Source organism: Oreochromis aureus, linkage group 13 (assembly GCF_013358895.1).
Source record: "Oreochromis aureus strain Israel breed Guangdong linkage group 13, ZZ_aureus, whole genome shotgun sequence".
NCBI lineage: Eukaryota > Metazoa > Chordata > Actinopteri > Cichliformes > Cichlidae > Oreochromis > Oreochromis aureus.
This window is the reverse complement of record NC_052954.1, coordinates 7459409-7481138: the sequence shown is the minus strand read 5'-3', so window position 1 is coordinate 7481138 and position 21730 is coordinate 7459409. Positions and strand designations below refer to the sequence as shown.

Here is a 21730-nt window from a genome sequence, read left to right as displayed (position 1 = left end):
GGTGACGCATCCATGAATCAGCACCTCTTCATGAGAGACACGTGTCTCACGTCAGTAAGTGGGACATATCTCAATATGTGGAAAGTGTGCACACGTGGTCACCCAAAACTCACAAACACATTGATGAACATGCCGAACATCAGTCAGCTTCAAACTGCTAAAGATCCATGATGATAAACTACATCGAACTTCATGCACTTGTTCTAATTTTGCAGTATGAAGACACCATGTAGTAGCTACATCTGGTGGGTGCTTGGCTTGACTGGAGGCTCTAATTAACCTTGTCATTTAAAACCCACTGATATCTACAGGAAGTGAAATCATCACAGTGATTTCACGAATGCTCCCCCTCCCGCCACCATCCCAGCCCAACGCAGGGAGCGGTGCCTCCAATGTAACACCTTCAGCAGGAGTACTACATGTATGAGGTAATTGTTGTTTGGTCATGTGAGCCGCTGCAGCAGCTGTCAAATGTGATGATAGCAGGAGAATCCTCGGCACCGCCCCCTTCAGCTGATTGGACGGCTCGTAGTCGCCTAGGGACCATCAACCAAGAGATCAGCTTATAGAGGGAAGAGGTGGGCGGTTATGAAGATTAGTTTTAACAACACACGGAGATTGAAGAATAGAAACTATTGATGTTGTAAAACTTTACAGTAAAGCCTCTGACCTCTGTCTGACTTCTGACATCTCAAGTTTAGCAAACTGGTGTTGTTGTGCTACTGTGACTTGTGCTTATTTGCTGACTCTATTATTATTATTTTTTTCTTTCACACAATCAGTTTCTAGATATGAGACGTTTCCTGCCAAACTGTGACTTTGCTGATTATAAATGTAGATTGTGTTTTCACTTGACGATGGTATCTGGTTTATGTGGTTATATTTTACTGCTGTTCTGCTGCTGCACTGCCTCATCTCACATTTATAAAGTCAGAAATAAAACTAAAGATATGGTGTGAACATGGACTGCAACAGCGCTATCAAATGTGTGGTCTAAGCGAGACGAGCTCTTCAAAACAAACTTGTCTCTTGTTGCCTCTTAAACTTTTAAGATTAAGAAGTCTTTACCTGACTCTGGGATTCCCCTTTGCTTTCTCCAGGTCCTGACTCTTTAAATGCCCACAAAGCAGAGACAAAATATGGAGAGACAAGAAAATAGGCTGCACATGTGCCTGCTCACTCCTTTTCACTTCAAAAAGAGTCGCTCCTTATTAAGATGGCTACAGGTGCACTAATTCAAGGAGACAGCCCACACCTGGCCAACTACATCGCAGAGGTCAAATCTGTGTGCCTCCTTCACTCCTTTCATAAACACATGCCTCCTCCTGTGGCGTCTCCATCTGCAGCTCCCTGGTCCCATCTCACATATCGCTTATTCCATCCATCCCACACACACACACACACACACACACACACAGCAGGACAGTAAGGATGGATCGTCTATTCATCCTCGCAGCCACAAAGTCATGTGAAAAGCAAACAGAGAGAGAGGGAGACGCCTAAATTTAGAGGCTGAATGTTGACTTAGACTTAAGTTACACCATTTCTAAACTGACAGGCTGGGCATATTCTTTCATTTTATTAACAAGTGTTCAGTGACACATGCATGTCTGGCCAACATATATCACTACTGTCTTTATTTAAAGATTTATTGATACTTTAAAGGAGGTTTAATGTAATTTTCTTCCATGGACATCCTACTGTGAAGCTTATAAGCCAATAAACTTTGTACCAGCCTTGGACTGAGAAAGATTCAGATGGTGTGTGTGTGTGGAAACTAATGGTAAGTTTGTCTCAAAAGCAGGATATTGTTTTATTTCCTGTAACACCCCCTAACAGAAATCTAATGTTTGCACACAGGATCCTTCTAATGAAGCGTAAATGGCTAATTACTGTGTGATCCAGGCATTCACAGCAGGCGTACTGTACTTTATCCGGAGCCCCTTGGTTTTAAACCCAAGCCCCGCCTCTTCAGTAGGCTAAGCGCACCCACCTTATCCACCAGCGGCACAGTGCGCCAGGGAGCAAGAGCGCAGGCTGCACCGGGGAGCGGGCACGGTGGACATGCAGTACCGGCAGACTGCTTCTCCCATAAAACGCTTCCGATATTGGGTTTAAGGAGACAGCTTATTTGAAAACCGGCTTGGGCCGAGGGGATCTTATTCTTTCTGACGGTCGTACAAAAAAATAAAATTAAAAAAAAGGAACTCACTGACATTTGGAAGAACCTGATGGGTGGTGGGGAGGAGGGGAGAACGATGCAGTTCCAGCCCGACTCGGTGAGCCGCGCAGTCCGCCTCCGACGCTGGTGATGCCCGCCGTGCGAGGATCACCGCCCAGCAGCAACAGCAGCAAGAGGAGGAACAGGAGGAGGAGGAGGAGGTCGGGATAACAAGGGCGTCAGGGGCCGATGATGTCGTTGGGAAGGTCGGGATCATGGCAAACGGAACCGGTACTATCATGTTAAAATGCGTCGTGGTCGGAGACGGTGCGGTGGGTAAAACGTGTCTGCTGATGAGCTATGCCAATGACGCCTTTCCAGAGGAGTATGTACCCACGGTCTTTGATCATTATGCAGGTAGGAACACAGTTCTGCTGCTCGCCTTTCTGTCTTTATTATCTCATAATAGCGTGACATGCTGAACTGCTGCCGCTCTGTGCTCACTGATAATTGGCCACATGCGAATCTAACAGAAGAGAGATTTTAGAGACCCCCACCCCACCACCCTTCCTCCAACTGCATTGCATCTGTTGCTATAACCAAAACCACTTGTTTGCCGTCTTCATAGCACAGAGGGGCTGGGACCCCCCCACCCACCAGCACTCCCCACCCTCACCAGCACTCCCCACCCTCACCCCTTGCTTCCTCCTCTAAACTGCTCTTTGTCATTTCCTTACAGTGAGCGTCAACGTCGGAGGAAAGCAGTACTTGTTGGGACTGTATGACACAGCTGGTCAGGTAAAGTTTATTTTTTCCTCTGGCTCTGTGCCAAGCACGTCAAGGACACGCACACACGCTCCAGCTCTATCTCGGTCTCCCCATGTGCTCCTGGGACCAATAACTATCCAACAGTGCCTTCGAAACGCCCACAGGCTTCATATTCAGGCCAGACACTAAGCTGCAACAGGTGATGGGTTTCGCACATGGCTTTAACTGCCAGAGTGTGCTGTGGCATGGACAGTGATGGTAGCGAAGGGGTTTCAATAGTTCTATTATGTGGAGAACAGGGCTCCTATGTCCAGTAGTGATGTCACAGGTTTGTTAATAGGGCTGCTTAATGCTTGGGCCTTTTCTTTACAATGTGCCATTCAGTGGGCAAGAGTTAAAACTGTAGTACACACACACACACACACACACACACACACACACAAAATAATGTTTCCACTCAGCAGAAGAGCCAGTGTACACACAGATGGAGGAAGCTACGTGAAACACAGAAGCTCACTGAGGTGTGTTTATGGGAAAGACCCTCCATTATTTGTTTTTAGTGTAAAAGTTATCATTTGGTTTTTATGACGGTTTCGGTTTGATGTGAACAGCTAAGCGACAGCAGCTAAACAGGAAGCAGTTAGCACATCAACTCTTTACATATTAGTTATGTCAAAATTTGGTGCTTCCATCTTTGGGATTTGACTGTTTGCTTGTTTTCTTAGTCGTATTTCACACTATGACTGGATACGTATGCAAAGTCTTCATCAGTGTTTTTCATTATTGATTATAGGAGATAGTTATCAGCAGATTAGCTGAAAATGAAAATCAAGAACTGAAAAAGAATTATATTCAAACACAATCTGTCTACAGAAACATTTGCAAGTTGGATGCCTGTCTGTAATGTACTGACAGTGTAGTTTGGAGACTACATGAACCTGTGTGCTAATGAAGCTACTCAGAGTCAGGTGTTCCAGTAAAGGTGATGGGAGGCGTTGGGTTGGAAAAAAGCTGAAAAAGGCTCCAAGAAGAATTTCTAAAGGCCACATTGGCAGGTACTACCAACCTCAAACTAAGCAAAAATTGTGCCTTTGAAACTAAAATAATATTTGTTATTCACTGGGAACTATTAGACCGTTCCCAAAAGACTAATCAACAACTAATCAACCAGTTTTAAATGCTAAACGACTTGTCATTTGCTGGCTTTACCAGGAAGTTTGCAGTGGACTTTTATTTTTTAAGTAGTTTCACAGTGAACTTTGACTGTTTGTTCTAACAGATTGCCATTTACATTTTCTGGAGAAATTATGCTTCGTCGATGGTAACTTGCAGACTCTACCTTACAGATTTAGGTGGCCCATCTACCTGCAGAGAGCATCTCTTGTCAAACGGGGGCAGTCAAAAATATGTCGTACAGCCGCTCTGTGGGCTGCTCTTGTGCTTTTGTCGATCCATCAGTCAGCCACTGAAAAGAGCAAAGTTATAAACAGACAAAGAGCTGACGTCAACCTGAGTGTTTAAAAACAACACTGTCGCTGTCTGCACTTTTCCTGCTGCTTCTCCTGTTCCCGACGAACTCCGCCGCTCCGTCTCTTTTCCGGCCCGCCTGTCGGCCGGTCAGCATTTGCTTGACACGCAGCATTATCCACATCGCGTACTGTGCAGTTGGGTTTTTGGAAGAACTCACAGGAGCACATTTGTGGTGGTTGAAATTCCCCCAAATATCTCCTCAGGTGGGCACAGCCACAGTAGCTTAACTTAAGCCTAGTTTAGTTGCCCAGTGCCTCATCTTTGGTAACATGTTCTTTTATTTTTGTTGTTCAGTGACGTTAGTGTTTGTTAGTGGTCCACTGATCCAACTTTTTCCTCCTCCGATTCAGTACAGATACCTTGGTTTAGAGTGTCTGCTGATACACTGTTACATTAATAAGCATTTGATGATCTCTGCACCCTTAATAATGAGATTTGACACTTAAGTATATATGGTTCAGTATGGTTTGATGACAATTAGTGTGGGTTCTGGAATATTCCAGGGGTAGCCCTAGTAAATAATAATGTAGGCATTTATTGAATTGGTAAGAAAATAAAGCACAATAGGCTCAAAATACAACAAAGAAAAAAAATATATCAACGTTATTCATCTTTATTGAATTGGACAAGGATTAGGCTTTCAGTGTGAGTCCACCTCCTTCCTACATGCACTCATGTCACGTTTGGAGCTGACAAACAGGTTAAGAGAATATTAATGAAGTTGGTGACCAAGTGTTGTTTTATCCCAAGTGCAGTAAAACCTTCCAAATAAGTGTTTTACAAACTGTGACAACAGTGAGAGTGAGCAAGTGATGTCATCATCATCTCTGGTTTTTTTAGTTGTGCCAACTAACATGACTGCAGTTTCTCTTTAAACTAAAAACTTTTCCAAAAATATAAATGAAATCTTTTGATGTAACTACAGTGAAATACCTCGAAATACCTCCACACTGCTGAAAATGTGAAAGTCTACACCATGACTACTATAAATTCTGTTACTTGCTTTGGTGGTGTTTCCCTCAAGAATCGAGAATCAATTCCTGAAAGCAAGATGTAACTGAAAGTACCAGGTCTTGCTTTAATCATTGTTCATGAATCCGGTTTATGAAAAACCCTGAATAACAAAAACAGTGACTCAACCAACCAGGAGCCAAAATAGCAGATTGCCTAACATTTGAAATAGGCTACTTTGGATGTGCAGTAACATGAGCATGGTGGAGGGAGCATCGTGAGTTAGGCTTTCTTTGCTACCTCAGAGTCTGGATGCCTCACAGTCATTTTGAGAATAAGGATTTAATAATTGTGCCATAAAATTTTAAAGAACAGTGTCAGGGTAGCAGTTAATGTCCCGAATCTTTGGAAAGGTTTGGTGAAAATACAAGATGACAACTGCACGAGTCATCAAGCACAAAAAAATAAGGAAAGTAATGTTTTTAGGATTTACAGAGTCAGTTTTATGACATTACCTAATTAGGATGCCCTGGCATGACCTAGGGAGAGCTGTCCAGTCAAGACATCTAAGCAGTACTGATGAACTCGAAACAGTTTGTTAGCTCTAAAATTCCCCCATCATTGTGAAAGTCTTATTAGCAGCAACAGGAAATGTCTGATCGAGGTTCTCCAAATCGCTAAATTCATGAGATCACTTTCTTTTTCTATAGTCTGCACTTTGGACAGTGTTATTAGCTTAGTCAGATCATGTTTGTGAGTCAGATGACAATCATTATGTGTAATGCGCTCAGAAATCCCAATAATTTTAAATGGCAAAAGCTCTGAATGGGCCTCTCTCGTATCATTTCAGGCATTTCTATGGCTAAAGCAAAGGACTAAAGGCACCCTGTAGATTTTAAACCTCCAGTAGTGCTTTAAAGCAAGAGTTTAATCAGTGTGTAACAGATTGGTTTATTTTGTGCATGTGCAAGAACCAGAAGCATGTGGACAACTGCATAGACCTTCCTGTGTAGGGTATGTCTCGTTCATGCTCATAAACAGTTGGCAGCTCAGAATAACCTAGCAATAGTTCAACAGCTGAGCAGTAGAAGAAGCAGCCATGCTTACTGTATATTGCACAACTCATAATACTCAAACACTGGCTGTGCAAATGAGGAGGAAGGAAATGGATTCAGCACTTTTGTAGACACAAGACTAACACACAGTGTGTTTTGGTGAGAAAAACTGAATCCACTCAACTATGATTTTCTTGCAATAAGGCCTTCTGGTCTAACTTCAGCTGCACTGCAGGACAGCGAACAGTCAGTCACCCAAGGTTAACCTCCCCCTACTTACAGCAACCTAAAACTACACTCTTGTCAGAAGCTGAATAGTTATTAACACTTTCGTCGTGACCTGTTCCAACGTGATCCATGCAGCAGAGAGACAAATGCAAAGCTCAGAAAGGTCAGCTTTGGCATATTTAGCTGGTTTCCTTCACAAACCCTGATTTACACACAAATCTGTGAGTGGGAAAAGATCGCAGACAGCCTCCATTTTTCTTCCCTGTCTTAAACAGCTACCTGTGGCTGCGCTATAATTTTCCCGCAAGAAAACAGATGGTGGAAGTGTTACTACTCACTTGTGAAAAGAGGAACACAACCTTTTGTCTATTCTGGCGTGTTTGATTGTGTGTGTGTGTGTGTGTGTGTGTGTGTGTGTGTGTGTGTGTGTGTGTGTGTGTGTGTGTGTGTGTGTGTGTGTGTGTGTGTGTGTGTGTGTGTGTGTGTCAGAGGAGGGTTTGTTTTCAGCTGATTCAGAGTGTCTCTGAAATGGAGAAGTTCTCCCAGATGTCTGCTGTGGGCGCCGCCGGCCTCCCAGAGTACAGTTACTGCTCTTGAAAATGTGCCCCCGCCACCCCCTCACGTTTCTCCCGTGCCTCCGCCCCCGACTCGGCTGACCTTCTTTATGTGGAGCACAAGGCCAGCTGGTAATGTTTATAGCTTCAGCGTCTGATCAAAGACTCGATGCCCCCAAAGAGAGGAAAGGGGGAGGAAAATAGTGTGTGTGAGACAGAAAGAGGAAGAGAGAGAGACAGATGCGGGAGGCTAATCAAATGTGTGGGGGGTGGGGGTGAAATAGCTTTGGTTAAATTCAGACGCCTCGGTTTCGTTTTCCTTTCCATTTCTCTCTTGTCGATGTAAAACTCGCCCTTCATTACGTCCACCTCTGTCCTGCGCTACACGTGTTCAGTTGGCTTCGATCTCTCTGCAATATTTATATTCCTGGCATTGGCTGAAGCTCCCATAATGCTTCGCTAATTCCCAACACCTATCAGCAACCTTACGTACGCATTGGGGTCGGCGGTCGCGACTCTGTGCTGTCACGTCGGTGTCACATGTCACTCAGTGCCACATAATCACAGCTCGGCTCTGAGCCCAGTGCCGCTGCGCCGCGTCTGTTGTTGATATTGCTTCCCTGCCAGCTATTGTCTGCGTCTCTACTCCAAGCTCTGCCTATTGAATTATTCCATATGGAAGGTCTGTGAAGTCTGTTTCGCTGCAATGTGGCGAGGGAGCAGAGGGGAAAGTCTTTACTTATTCATTCATTCATTCATTCTCCTGCTGCTGCTGCACTCAAGAAAATCTAGCACCACTGGCGAGGAGGAGCAGGAGGAAACAGGAAGTGGATGCTAAGTGCACTAGAGCCAATGGAAACGACTTTTAAGGACAGGAGCTCAGGAGCTGCGACCCCGAGGGATCCGGGTCTTACTACGCTATTGACTTCCGCTTTGTTGTTGGATTGTTGCTGATTTGCTCAGCATGTCAGATGCACTCTTTACTCAGCTGCACTTCCTGTAAACACTTTTAAACTTCCTGTCCAGGCTTTGGGTACAGTCTGATGAGTCTTTTTTGACTCAGCAACCCAAGGTGACCTAGTGACCCAATAGGGGTGAAAGGATGACAGGTGGGGATGCGGGTGGGGTTTGGAAGAGGGGAAACTGGTTTTACTCAGCCGTGAGCCGGTCACCAGTCAGCTGCTCCAACATAGAGTAACAGGAGTACTGTAGGCACGCCTCAGAAAGAGATTTTACACTTCAGAACAACTCTAGTGCTATTCTCTTGAATGGAGTCAACTAATTTACACACTGACTGACGATTGTGAGTGATTAATCAGTCAGTTTGCAACTAATGGATTCTCTTTTTAATAAAATATCAGAATAGTGAAAAAAGTTCATCACACTTTATAAAAATCCAAGGCTAAATACTGAAATGCTAGACTAGAGCCCGACCGATACAGGATTTTTAGAAGTGCTCTCTGGTGGAAAACTAGATCCAAAATGAACACTCATCACGTGATTGAATGGTGTTTGTTCCATTGCTTTACTTTAGAATTCGTTACATTTAGTTCTAAATGCTGCTGGTAAAGTAGACTTGCTTTATTAATATTTACTTTGTTTGCACTGTGGCTCAGAAAGTTTTCCTCGATGATGAACGCGACTGCACGTTCAGGACTTCTTAGCTCTGTCCTGTCTTGTTTCAAATGTCACATCATATGAGGTTGACATAGTTGGAATTTTTGAACCAATGACAATAAAGGTCTCAAATCCTTTTTAGGTTTTTTTTTTCTGCCTTTATTGGGATAGTACAGTGGAGAGAAGACAGGAAGGCTGGGAGAGGGGAAGGGGGGAAGGCATACAGTAAGTCCCAGCAGGCCTCAGGGTCTGCAATAGCCTTTCATTGTATGGGTTGCTTGCTTTACCCGATGAGCTGTAGCAGCACCCAGAGGTCTTAAATCTTGAAAAAGAAAGTTCTTGTTGACCTTTTGGAAAAATTAGCAAGAGCTGGCTCATTAAATCACTTGGCTATGCTATTGAGACTGGTGCATGAAAAGGTGTTGATAAATGGAAAAAAAAAAACACTGGATATTCTCTGTGGCTTTGAAACTTGTGCTTGGACTTCGATTGAAATACCAGACTACAGCTTCTGACTTAGCAAAGGGTGTGTAATGCATTTTTCTGCCATTTGGATTGGCCTTTGAAGTCAGCACCAGGATTTACATTTTGAAATGATTTAACTCTCTTCTTGTCTTTCTGAAATGTGCCATGATGTGCAGCACAGCTGGCACCCATCTGGCTTGTAGCTTACAATGCCAAGATGGGTTTTTAGCAGCTTGCACACATGCATATGCCCTCTCTGAAAACAACATGAAAGATGCATAGCACTGATTCCCAGCATATACATAGTGTTGTGATCCCAATACGCCAACTTCTCTGGAGGCCTGCTGTGAGTGAGTAGGTGATGATTTTCAAGTTTAGAATGAAAACATCCATCTGTTTTCTTCTGCTCATCCAGTTCAGGGATGTGGGGATTAAGGATCCTGTCCTAGTTGTCATAGCGCAAGTGGTGTGGTTCACCTAGGACAGGTCACCAGTCACCAGGCTAACACCTGGACGCAGACACAGTTAATCTGACATGCATGTCTTTGGACTGTGGAAGGAAACTGGAGTACCCCAAGGCAGACACAGGGAGATGATGCAGAAAGGCCCATGCAAACCAGAGGGTTTGAATCTTCCTGATGTGGTTTGACAGTGTTAACCACTGCACCACAAAGCTGCTTATAGTGAATATCTGAAACTACAAAATAGAACACCAGACACCTAACCAGTTACAACATATTTGTGTAGTCAAATTATGGGTCCCAGTCAAAATAACACAAAAAACAACTTTGCAATTAGTGGTAATATGGATGGAGTCAGTTATTTTCGCGTACACAGGCGCTTGCACAGTGTTTAGTGTAGGAATCCACTGTTATGTTGTCACGCTTTCCCTTCCCGCCATGCAAATTTTTCCAACTCCCAGAATACCTGACCAGCGTTTGACTGAGGCACGTTGCCTTGAGCATGCTTGTTCCTATTGCAAATTGAGGACATGCTGTTACTCTTGAATTAAACAGCTGGGGCCTGTAGTTTAAGAAAATGATTGTGAAATGGTTGTTTGTGAATATTCGCAGCTGTGGATTCACGTGCATTTAGTCCTCTGGAGAATTTGTTTCCTTTTTTTGCTTTTTTGCAGCAGGAACAAAAACGGTCGAAATCAAAGCCAAACGATACAGAGCAGGATCGATTTATTGTTGATTTTGGTCTTGTGTCGAGGAAAATCTTTTCCATTTTAAAGCCAGTTGGCAAGTAGGACCTGAGATAACCTCCTGTGACATCATCGGGGACTTGACAAAGCTCGATATTAACATACAAGGAAATCATACAAACTGTTTTTACTGGCTGAGTAATGCTAAGATGAGTAAACTCATATTTATAGAGAAAGTCATTGGTATTCCCTTTGGTTCCTTCTCCAAATTTGTTCATTCATTTGAGTGAGTAAGCGCATGGATTAGTGGATTATCCCTTAAGGCCATTACCAAAATGCTCCATTATAAAAACACACTACATCCTGTGGTAAGGGATTTATATAAATTGGACTGTCAGTTTTATATATAAGTGTTCATAAAATCTTTGTTGTTTCTTTCTTTGTTGTCTATTCGCTGCTGTCATTAACATCTATTAATAGAAATGCTGAACAGCCAACTTTTTGAATGAACTATGACAGGATGCTCTCACTGTACAGACATGAATGGACAGAGTGCATTAGAGCTTCAATCCATGATTAATGATCATTAATCGCCATTAGTGGGAGTAGAAAAAGGCACCACCCCCTCCCTTTTTTTTTCTGTTTTCCTTTACTCTCGAGGTGAAATCTAGTTATTCGAAATGTGCAGCTTGGCAGATCAGAGTCTGAACTTTGCGATCAGAAGCGTCTCTGTATGGGCCTGCTTTCCCACCTGGCAGCCATGTTAGAGCAAGCGTCTCTGACACTGTTGATATAGGCGGTTTATAGAGCCCCGAGGAGGCGATGGAAGTAGAAAGGGAGAAAGATAGAAGAGAGAGAGAGAGTTGTGGAGATGGAGAGGAGGTGGGAATGACTCACTGATATAGCACTCATATGTCACTGAGTCAACAGAGCGCAGTCACACAGCCGAGCGCTCACAGTGGCTCATTGAAGGCGCTGAGTCTGGCCCTGATGGAAGTGTATGGGCATGTATAGAGAGACGCTGATAGAGTTTAATGTACACATGCACAAGCTGCTCCTGTTCCCTTTTTTTCCCCTCCATCATTCCTTTCCCGCTGATCATAATATTTACGGTACACTCCCGGCTAACTTGGACAGATCGTTGTGCAGCGTGTCTGCGATGCGCTCATGAACTGCTGAACTAAACTAATAAAAATGTAGGACTTATTTTTAATGGAAACTTTTATCCAGAGCACCTTCACAGCAGCGATGGTGTAAACAGTTCTGTTCATTAAATCCGGGATTGAGCGCCGGTGACGTGTTGGACGATACACTGTGAAGACTCTGAATGGCTGCCGTGTGCTGAGGAAACTGTACAGAGATGGGTATCAAACAAGCTTCGGGCCTGTTTACAGTAAACTGCTGAGTGGCTTCCACTGGGTCTGCAGCTTGTGGGGAAATCGGATTCATTTGTGCAGGCAAAGGTTACAAACACACAGGAATAAGTACAGGTACAGTGTACTTGGTATCATGTGACACAAGAGGTGTATATATGGGACCAGAAGAGAGCTACTGGATGATGTGGATGCAAATATTCTTTTTGGTGTCCCAAAGAAAAATAAATAATCTAAATGGACATAGTGTAGGATCTGATGGAGGTGGGCAATGTCCCCACCACCACCACCAAAAGTGAACATGTGAATTTCAGCCAGATATCTAGATCATATTTAGTTGCTATTTCAGAAATGCAGATGCCTATCTTTTTTTTAATAGACATTTCATTTGTTTGTGAACAGAACATCCACAGCCGACACACAGAGTATCAAAAATCTGTTTCTGCCATTAAAAATTAAACAAAAGGGCATCTTTTTCTAGACGTCTCTTCACTAACCTGATAAGATGCCTTTTCATCTTTCAGTTTTTAATCAATATTATCTGGCAAAGTCACCTTCAACATTTTTCAGTCTTTGCTGGCCGGGTAGAATCTCTCTTGTATTACTTTGAAGCAATCATATTGATAATCAAGCGCCTGATCAACTGGGTCCTCACCCTTAATGCAGTTACCTAGTTGCAGTTCAAACTGTTAAATACGTGGCTTTTGATGTGTGATTTTTAAATTGGTTAACTCATATTATTATACAGGGTGTATTTAGTCAAGTTTCAAGTCAAGTTTATTTATAAAGCACATTTAAAAACAACCAAGGCTGACCAAAGTGCTGTACAATAAAATACAAATATAAAATACTATAAAACACAGGTACATAAAATACCTCACTGATAAAACAATAGGTTAAACCTTGCTAAAAGCCAATGAAAAGAGGTGAGTTTTAAGAGCAGTTTTAAAAGTTCCTAGGCTTGTGGAGAATCTGATGTGAGGGGGAAAACTGTTCCACAGTCTGGGTGCAGCCACAGCAAAATCCCTCTCTCCCCTAGTCTTTAATCTGTACCTGGGAACATCTAAAAGCATCAAGTCTGCTGACCTCAAAGATCTCCTGGGGCAGTAAATGCTAAGAAGCTCTGCCAGGTAAGGAGGTGCAGTACCATTAAGAACCTTAAAAACCAGCAGTAAAATTTTAAAATCAATCCTAAAAGCAACTGGGAGCCAGTGGAGAGAGCAGAGGACCGGAGTGATGTGGTCTCTCTTTTTGGAACCGATCAGCAGGCGAGCAGCAGCGTTCTGCACCAGTTGGAGGCGATGCAAACAGGAACGATCTAAACCAGCATAAAGGGAGTTACAGTAGCCCAGCCGTGAAGTAATAAAAGCATGGACCACCCTTTCTAGATCGTTCCTGCACAGGTAGGACTTGACTTTAGCTAAAATCCGTAGGTGATAAAAAGATCCCTTGACTACGGAGCTGGTTTGTTTATCAAATTTAAAAGCACTGTCAAAAGTAACACCGAGGCTCTTAATGGAGGAAGTACATTCAGAAGTTAGGGGTCCCATAAAATCAAAGGAAGGGTTGGGGTCTTTAGGAAGCCCAAACACAATGACTTCAGTTTTACTTTCATTTAGATGTAGAAAGTTAAGAGCCATCCAAGTCTTAACGTCAGACAGACAGGAGAATAACGGCTGCAGAGAGTCCTTACAGTCTAACCTCAGAGGGAGGTAGATCTGAATGTCATCAGCAAAAGAGTGGAAGGACACATTATGTTTGCGCAGCACATCGCCCAGAGGGAGCAAATACAGAATAAACAGCAGGGGGCCTAGAATGGAACCCTGAGGTACACCACAAGTTAAAGGAGCTCTGGGAGATGACAGTTCACCAAGGTGAACAGAGAAACTCCTGTTATCCAGGTAGGACTGGAAAAACTTTAAAACAGTACCTTTCAAACCGACACAGTGTTCTTCTTTAAAAGACTAATTCAAAGTGCTTTAATTCTGCAACCCTTCACAGGTAATAATCGAAACACGTACTGTTAGAAAGAGCGGATTCGTGACTTCAACATGGTTAAAAGTTGGTAGCAGTGACTCCAGACATGCTCGCCAAAGTATGAGATGAGTCCGGAGGGGGACACCTGTGAATATTCTATGTTTTGTATGTAAAACATTATATTAAGTCATGTATTTTAAAACATTTGGCACATTTCTCTTTCCATTACTTTTAAAGAAATGACCCTTTTAAAATCAGATGTGACCTCCAAGGCTGTAACAGTAACTTAATGTAACTATCAGCTCATCCAGGATGCACTGAATATCTGTCACAGCATCCTACACCAAAACAGTCCATGGGTGTGCCGTTCTTAACAATATCTGAATTGTTACCTGATAACCTGATAACCTAACACTGCTCCCGTTAATTCAATTAAGGTCGCTTCTAGGTCCAGAAAAACCAGGTGGCAACAGGATTAATATTAAAAATCTTGGATTACATGAAAAACCAAAAAATACTTAAAGAAGATCTAAAACAGTTCAACCTACCTGCTGAGGGCCTTAAAAAAGCTATGAGTTGGTGTGCAGGGATGAACGGGTACTGTTTTAAAGACCAAAGCTGCTCACACCAGACATCAGATATTTTTTATTTTTTGTTACTATTTTTGTATCAAATGAGTCATTATTAATGGATAGGCATGACCTGACAGGTTTATTATATGTTGGCTAACCCAAAGACGGAAATACCTGACAAGTCATGATACTTAATCATAATAACGCTGAACATGAAGGTAAAAAAATTCAATATTGCAACATCTCAGTGTTGTAGCAGTGCCCAGAATGAGTGCTGCACCTTGATATGCACTAAATGTCTGTAGTGCAGGTTAGTGATGCACTTTGAGGTCGATGTTCTCAGAGTATTTTTTTAAAATCTGGTCAAAATTGAGGCAGCAGACACAGGAATATCCCGATGTCATTTCTTATTATAGGTAAAGCTTATGAAACACTGATAATACAGCTCACCGGCATTTTCTCATTAGTTGCTCGGTATAATGGTTTTTCCTTCAAATCCACATGCCTCTTACTTGTGAAATAAAATGTCTGTTGGAGATAGTTTATTCTTAGATAATCCTGATAACAGGATTTAAATTTATTTTTGTCAACCACTGGAAATATTGCTCTAAAGTTAGTTAAGAAATTATACACCTGGACTTCATGTGTAACATGCTATAGCTGACTTTGTGCAAATAATTGCAAAATCTGACAGTTGAGAAACTTTCCATCACATTTTAGTCATGCTCGTGTTTCACTTTTGCCTAAACTGTATAACATATGTGTTGTGCACAAGGTTTAAAGATTATTCTTATTAATTCAGCTCTCAGGTTTGCTACAAGCACCGGATAGTTTGCACTCAGAATGGTTTTATCGGGTCCGGAGGTTCAGATAGTGTCAGGTAAGACGACACAGGAAATGTACTTAACTTATTGTGCTGTCGAAACACTCAAGCAGCCATTGTAACAAAACTCAACTCCCCAGAGCGCTCTGAGGCAAATTTTTACACATGAAATAAGGACATCTTGAAAATCAGGTCGGGGTGTTTACCACATTTATGGATGTCTTTTTTTCAGATGTGGCACACGGCAAGAAGCGCTCTGCTTTAATGTTTTGTCACCACTGGAGATGTTCTATGTGTTTTGGTTAATGGAGAAGCCTGAATAGAACCTGCGTGAGGCAGCGTGCATGATGCTAGTGGTTGATAGCTGTTAATCGCACATTGATGCAATCCAAGAATCCCACACGCTTTGTGCTTGGGAAGTCACAGGTTAAATATCAGCAATCTCCAATCTGATTAGCTTTAGGTGTATTTTTATCTGGTATTGCAGAGGAAAGTTCAGGGTTGCAGTACCTGTGTGAACATAGCTTAAGAAAAAAAGCCTCTAAGAGTTGCTTGAAATTCCTGCATGAGCCCCATCTGTGAAATATCGCACTCATTTGGAAGTAAGAGGATGAAGTACTCATAAAGTATTGAATTATATCCACTTGACCTACTCCAGTGAGGCATTGTTGACTAATGTACAACATGAGGACAGGGCTCAAAGATTTGTACGCTTATTTTATCATCTGCTCCAATCCAATAAAAGTCTGTATATCTTAAATCCATTACCCGAGTGACAAAAAAGGAGGACGCCTCTGCCTGGCTGATGTACTGCTGTCTGAGGAGTTTTCTGTCATTCTGCTCATTTGCAAAGTCGTTCCCAGCAGTTTGTAATTGAGTTATAGGCGATTCCGTGATAGCACACTGTGCTGTCTGGTTTTGCAAAGAATTGAACTTGCTGAAGGCATCAAGATTAAAGAGTTTAATTCCAGTGTTTGGCTGTCCTTTTGCAGCATCTCGGTCAGACGTTGTATTCAATCTGCCTTGAATTCAGTGTCGCAGACAATAGAAGTGACAGAACTGAGACTGATTCACTCAGTCAAGTTGGTCTGGTTGAGTCATATCTCCTTACGGGAGATCCATTGATTCCCCATGTCTCTAACCAGTGGCAGAAAAACATGGCATCAGTAGACGTGATATAGGTCATGAATATTTAAATGAGCACAACTCAGACACTATGTCGAAAAGGGTTCATCTTTGGCGAGGACAAGGGAGCACCTGATCTGGCTCACAAAGGGCAGTGTTGCGTTTGTGAATTGGCCATTTACACCACACATATATCGGCGATGGCAGTGTGTCTGGTTCTCAGCATCTTGTGGTGATGCCTTGTGCTCAGCTCGCATTAAAGGACTGCAAATGTGATATAATAACTCATTCTCTGTCAGAAAGAGAACTCTCACATTAACGTTATCTTCTTGGCATTCTTTTCTTGTTTTAACTCGGACCCTAGTGCACATAACACGGCTCAGGATCCACCTTGGCACTGTGTAGCTCTCTGGTCATCATTCTGAGCTCATCTCTTAATGCTTTAATAATCAATGAGTAACAGTTTCTCTGATGTGAGGAACAGGAGTGAATCATATCTTCTGAATGTTAAGTGTTACTGTTCTGTCTTCTCCCAGGAGGACTACGACCGCCTGAGACCGTTGTCCTACCCGATGACCGATGTCTTCCTCATCTGCTTCTCTGTGGTCAACCCCGCCAGCTTCCAGAATGTGCGTGAAGAATGGGTGCCCGAGTTGCAGGAGTACGCTCCCAGTGTCCCTTACTTGCTCATCGGCACGCAGGTTGGTTCTGGAAACACGTAACAGACGCTTCCCATTCACCTTCTCAGCTGCTTTGCGCATATGTGGTGGATGTACCTGTGTTTGTCATTTCTGACACACTGGAATGAAATGAGGTTACCAGAGAAGAATACACTGTTGAGTTCATACCTGATGTTTTGGCATAGAGATGAAAAAGAATGAAAAATAATCTCTATTACTTGGACATATTTGAACAAACTTTGATCATTTTCATCCAGTACCAGTCTGATCCTGACTCAAAAAGCTAGATCAAGTACAACAGTGACAACGTGGAAATCGACTTTATATACATACATGGAGGTGGTGCAACTATGCTTTCCTTCATTTTTGCTTCATTGGTGACAATGGTCTCGCTCTCATTCTTATTAAGCTTGGTGGAAGACTTATTTTACTCCTCTTATGGTAACATTATGTACTTTCAACGGCCTGATTAACATTATTTCACTTCACTTGTCTCCTGTCAGTTCCACTCTACCCACAATGTATGTGTGTGTGAGTGTGTGTGTTTGTTTGTTTGTTTGTGTGTGTGAGAAGATTACAATCAGGGAAAGGGGCATAAAAACAGTGAAAACATGCCTGTCGTCATTAATTCATTAATTGTATTTATTTTATTAGGTTTTGTTTTATAAAGTTATGTGAGCAAGTGTAAGTCAAGTCTAACGTTATCTTACATAAAGGAATGATTCTCAGTTGCTAACATAAAGATGATTAGCACAAGCGAGATTATATAATTTTAGCGTTAGCATAAATGCTAATAGCAAATGCTGCTGTACATTATCAAACATGCTGGTTACTCTAACACAAATATATATAATATGGAATATAAAAACAGTAAAACAAACAAACAAACAAACAACAAAGAACAAAAAAACTGGGACACAGTTTTGTGAATTTTACTAGAAAGCTTTGTTAGCATGCTAGTAGCATCCTTGCAGTTAGCTATAGTGACAAAGCAATCTCTCCATTCCTACGTCTGTGGCTGTCAAGTAATCCTCCTGCTGTTCTTCTGTCTCATAATCCGCCTCCTTTGTCTGTGTTTACATTCACACACTGAGCTGCTGCACTTCACATAACCCTCGTGTCTCTTTTCCAAAAGCATCTGATTGACATCTCTGCTGTTGTAACAAGAGCTCAGCTGAGGAGCTGACATATGAGAAATAAAAGAAAATTTCACATTCAGAAGACAGCAGAACTTTTCAATGGTATTAAAAGTTGAAGCAATTATTTTATTAACAGCTCGATTTTTATAAAACAAATCAGTACCTAGCATAATCCATCTATCCATTCTCTAAGCAATTTTTTTCCCATCAAACACAAAAATATACCAGCAGGTAGCAAACCCACTTATCATTATTTCTTTATAAATGACTATAAACAAAATATCGTATTAGATTACACATAAAAAGCCAAATGATGATAACTGATCAACTAGAAAGCGAAAATTTCAGAAGAAATTTTATGTGTGCCTATGCCGCTGCTAATCACTGTAGTTGCCATTCATACGGCTACAGAAAGCAAAACTCAGAAGAGCAGCCATTCTCCACCATGAACTATGGTAAAAACAAACACCGCTCACGCTTCACAGATGACAGCTTACAGTTTTGTGTAAAGATGAAGTTACTTCGTACAGCGCCGATTTGCAGACGCTGTGCACACAGGTTCATGAGCAGAAGTCCCATTGTACCACGGCAGACCCGACAATGTTTGCATGAACACACTTTGAAGCATTACATTATAGACCACTTTTCACACATGCATTCACTTTTTGTTTTTTGTTATTTTTACACAGTGTTCTGAATTATGAACAATGGTCTACAGCCAATCCTGTGTATTATTATACAAACTTTGGTTGTGAGATTCAGATAACTATTTAATAAAAGCTAAATATTTTATATGAGAGTAAGAAAGAAAAGTATATCTTTGTGTCCACCTTTCTCTGTTAATGCCCTAGCTCCCCCCCTTAAAAGCTTTGCTAGATCCGCCCCTGCACAGTTACCAGCTGTCAGCTACACAAAAAGGAGCTCGGTCTTTGTCTCTCAGAAACAACTCATAACTTCCTTCAACTCATTCATGTCACCTAAAGTGTAAACCTGTTTCTCCATCACCAGTTCAGCTCTGATGATTCAGTAAGGACATCTCCTGATTTCATCTTCATGCTCCAGCAAACATCAGCTGATACTAGAAATTAAAATCAAAAGAATTCTAACAACAGCTGATCAAGCTTAAACGTGCTGCTGTTGTTTAGCGCGATAAATAAGAGCGAACAGCCGATCATTGATCAGTTTCATGATTGACGTTTCAACACGCGAGAGAATGACAGGGGAGGCTTCAGAACGACAGAATAAATCATAATGTTTTCTCTGAATGTGGGACGATTCCGTTTGTGCGGCACGGCAACTCTATGACCTAACCCTAATGAATAAAATAAAGTCCAACGTCAGTAACTTAGTGCGCACACAGCTGTATATAAACTCCCGTGGCATTACGATTGTAAAAGGTCAACGAAATAAATTACACCTAAACTCGGTTTATATCTGACCCAAATAGAGAGCGACCGGTGCTGACACGAGTTTCACCCGCCTCAATATAAGCCAAGCCTGGGTGCTTTTTCACGAAGGGTTGCTAGCGGTGCGAGCTAACTATGCTAGCGGCGCTAGCTAGCTAGCCGACTATCAGCAACACATAAGAGAACTGCTGCTAAACAAACTACACCTAAACTCGGTTTATATCTGACCCAAATAGAGAGCGACCGGTGCTGACACGAGTTTCACCCGCCTCAATATAAGCCAAGCCTGGGTGCTTTTTCACGAAGGGTTGCTAGCGGCGCTGAGCTAACTATGCTAGCGGCGCTAGCTAGCTAGCCCGACTATCAGCAACACATAAGAGAACTGCTGCTAAACAAACTACACCTAAACTCGGTTTATATCTGACCCAAATAGAGAGCGACCGGTGCTGACACGAGTTTCACCCGCCTCAATATAAGCCAAGCCTGGGTGCTTTTTCACGAAGGGTTGCTAGCGGCGCTGAAGCTAACTATGCTAGCGGCGCTAGCTAGCTAGCCGGCTATCAGCAACACATAAGAGAACTGCTGCTAAATAAACTACACCTAAACTCGGTTTATATCTGACCCAAATAGAGTGCAGGTCATAACTCTTACCTGAAATTCAGTTCACCTCACGCCCTGCCTTCGCTTTCCTGATCCACGATTGACCTCCGCGTTAGCAAACACCGGTCGATCGGGCGGTCGCGGCATGTCCTTTCTGTCATACACCGTGGATAGCTGCCCACTGTTGTAGCTCCGCATTATAGCACCACCAAACAACTCAGTTATTTTTTCCACATCCAGCTGTAACTCCGATTCTGTGCGAGCATTTGCGAGAGACCGGGAGGTGAAAGGAGAGAGAGAGTCCCTCGCTGTCCATTTGCAGCCAAGGCGCGGCAGCTAGCTAGGTAGCCGGCTAGCTGTCAGGCAGGACCGAGGTCGTCAGAGCATTGTCGCTAATAATGGGATGTCTTGATAAAACAAGCAGATATTTGAAGTTTACACACCTACATTCTCGCCTGAAAATATCTTAAAAGTTTATTTTGTGACCTAGAAACACTAATAAAAGACATATAAAACGAAGTGGTGGCCGCCATTGTTTAACTCGGCAGAGGTGTGCTATGAATTGTGGGATATGGAGTTTTCCACCAAGCATAGAAGCCAATGTGTTTACCGTAACTATTCAATGGTTCGCGCAACCTTAAAGCCTCCAATGGTTCCTGAAAGCAGCGAGGCTGTGCGCGCCATTGATATTGTCATCATTACGGTATCCAAATAAGGGTAGACAGGCTGTACCACTCCCGGCATACCACTAGAGAGAACCAACACACCACAAATGAAGTTTGAAATTTGTTTCAATGGGACCAAAAGATGGCGCCAACACACCACAAATGAAGTCTGTTTATTTGGCGCCAAAAGATGAATTGGCCTAAATTTGCACTAAAATATTAATATTTAAAAACTATAAAGTCATAAACACCAAAAGTCATGACATAATAGTCCAGCTCCAGCCGCACAAAATGATCTAACATATGTAACCCTAATGTCAAAACTGTTCGGCAGAGGGAGCGGGAAAATTTTCACTAAAATATTAATATTTAAAAACTATAAAATTCATAAACACCAAAAGTCATAGCACACCATTCCAGATCCGCCGCACAAAATGAGGTAACATATATGAAGGTTGTCTCAAAACTGCGGGCGAGATTCGCTGCAAAATTTCAGGCGGAAACTGGAGAATAATAATAATAATAACTAGAAAGCGAAAATTTCAGAAGAAATTTTATGTGTGCCTATGCCGCTGCTAATCACTGTAGTTTGCCATTCATACGGCTACAGAGAGCAAAACTCAGAAGAGCAGCCATTCTCCACCATGAACTATGGTAAAACAAACACCGCTCACGCTTCACAGATGACAGCTTACAGTTTTGTGTAAAGATGAAGTTACTTTGTACAGCGCCGATTTGCAGGCGCTGTGCACACAGGTTCATGAGCAGAAGTCCCATTGTACCACGGCAGACCCGACAATGTTTGCATGAACACACTTTGAAGCATTACATTATAGACCACTTTTCACACATGCATTCACTTTTTGTTTTTGTTATTTTTACACAGTGTTCTGA

The 21730-nt window shown here is 42.4% G+C and overlaps 1 protein-coding gene across 1 annotated transcript in view; it reads left to right on the top strand.

The window, feature by feature from the left end:
- Positions 1 to 2000: 2000 nt before the first annotated feature.
- LOC116321319 (rho-related GTP-binding protein RhoQ) overlaps positions 2001 to 21730 on the top strand; it is a 48968-nt gene continuing 29238 nt past the window's right edge. The window contains exons 1-3 of the mRNA XM_039621879.1: positions 2001 to 2578; positions 2901 to 2959; positions 16883 to 17047. Coding sequence (XP_039477813.1) covers positions 2437 to 2578; positions 2901 to 2959; positions 16883 to 17047 — 366 coding nt within the window. The 5' untranslated portion in view covers positions 2001 to 2436. The remainder of the gene's footprint in view (positions 2579 to 2900; positions 2960 to 16882; positions 17048 to 21730) is intronic.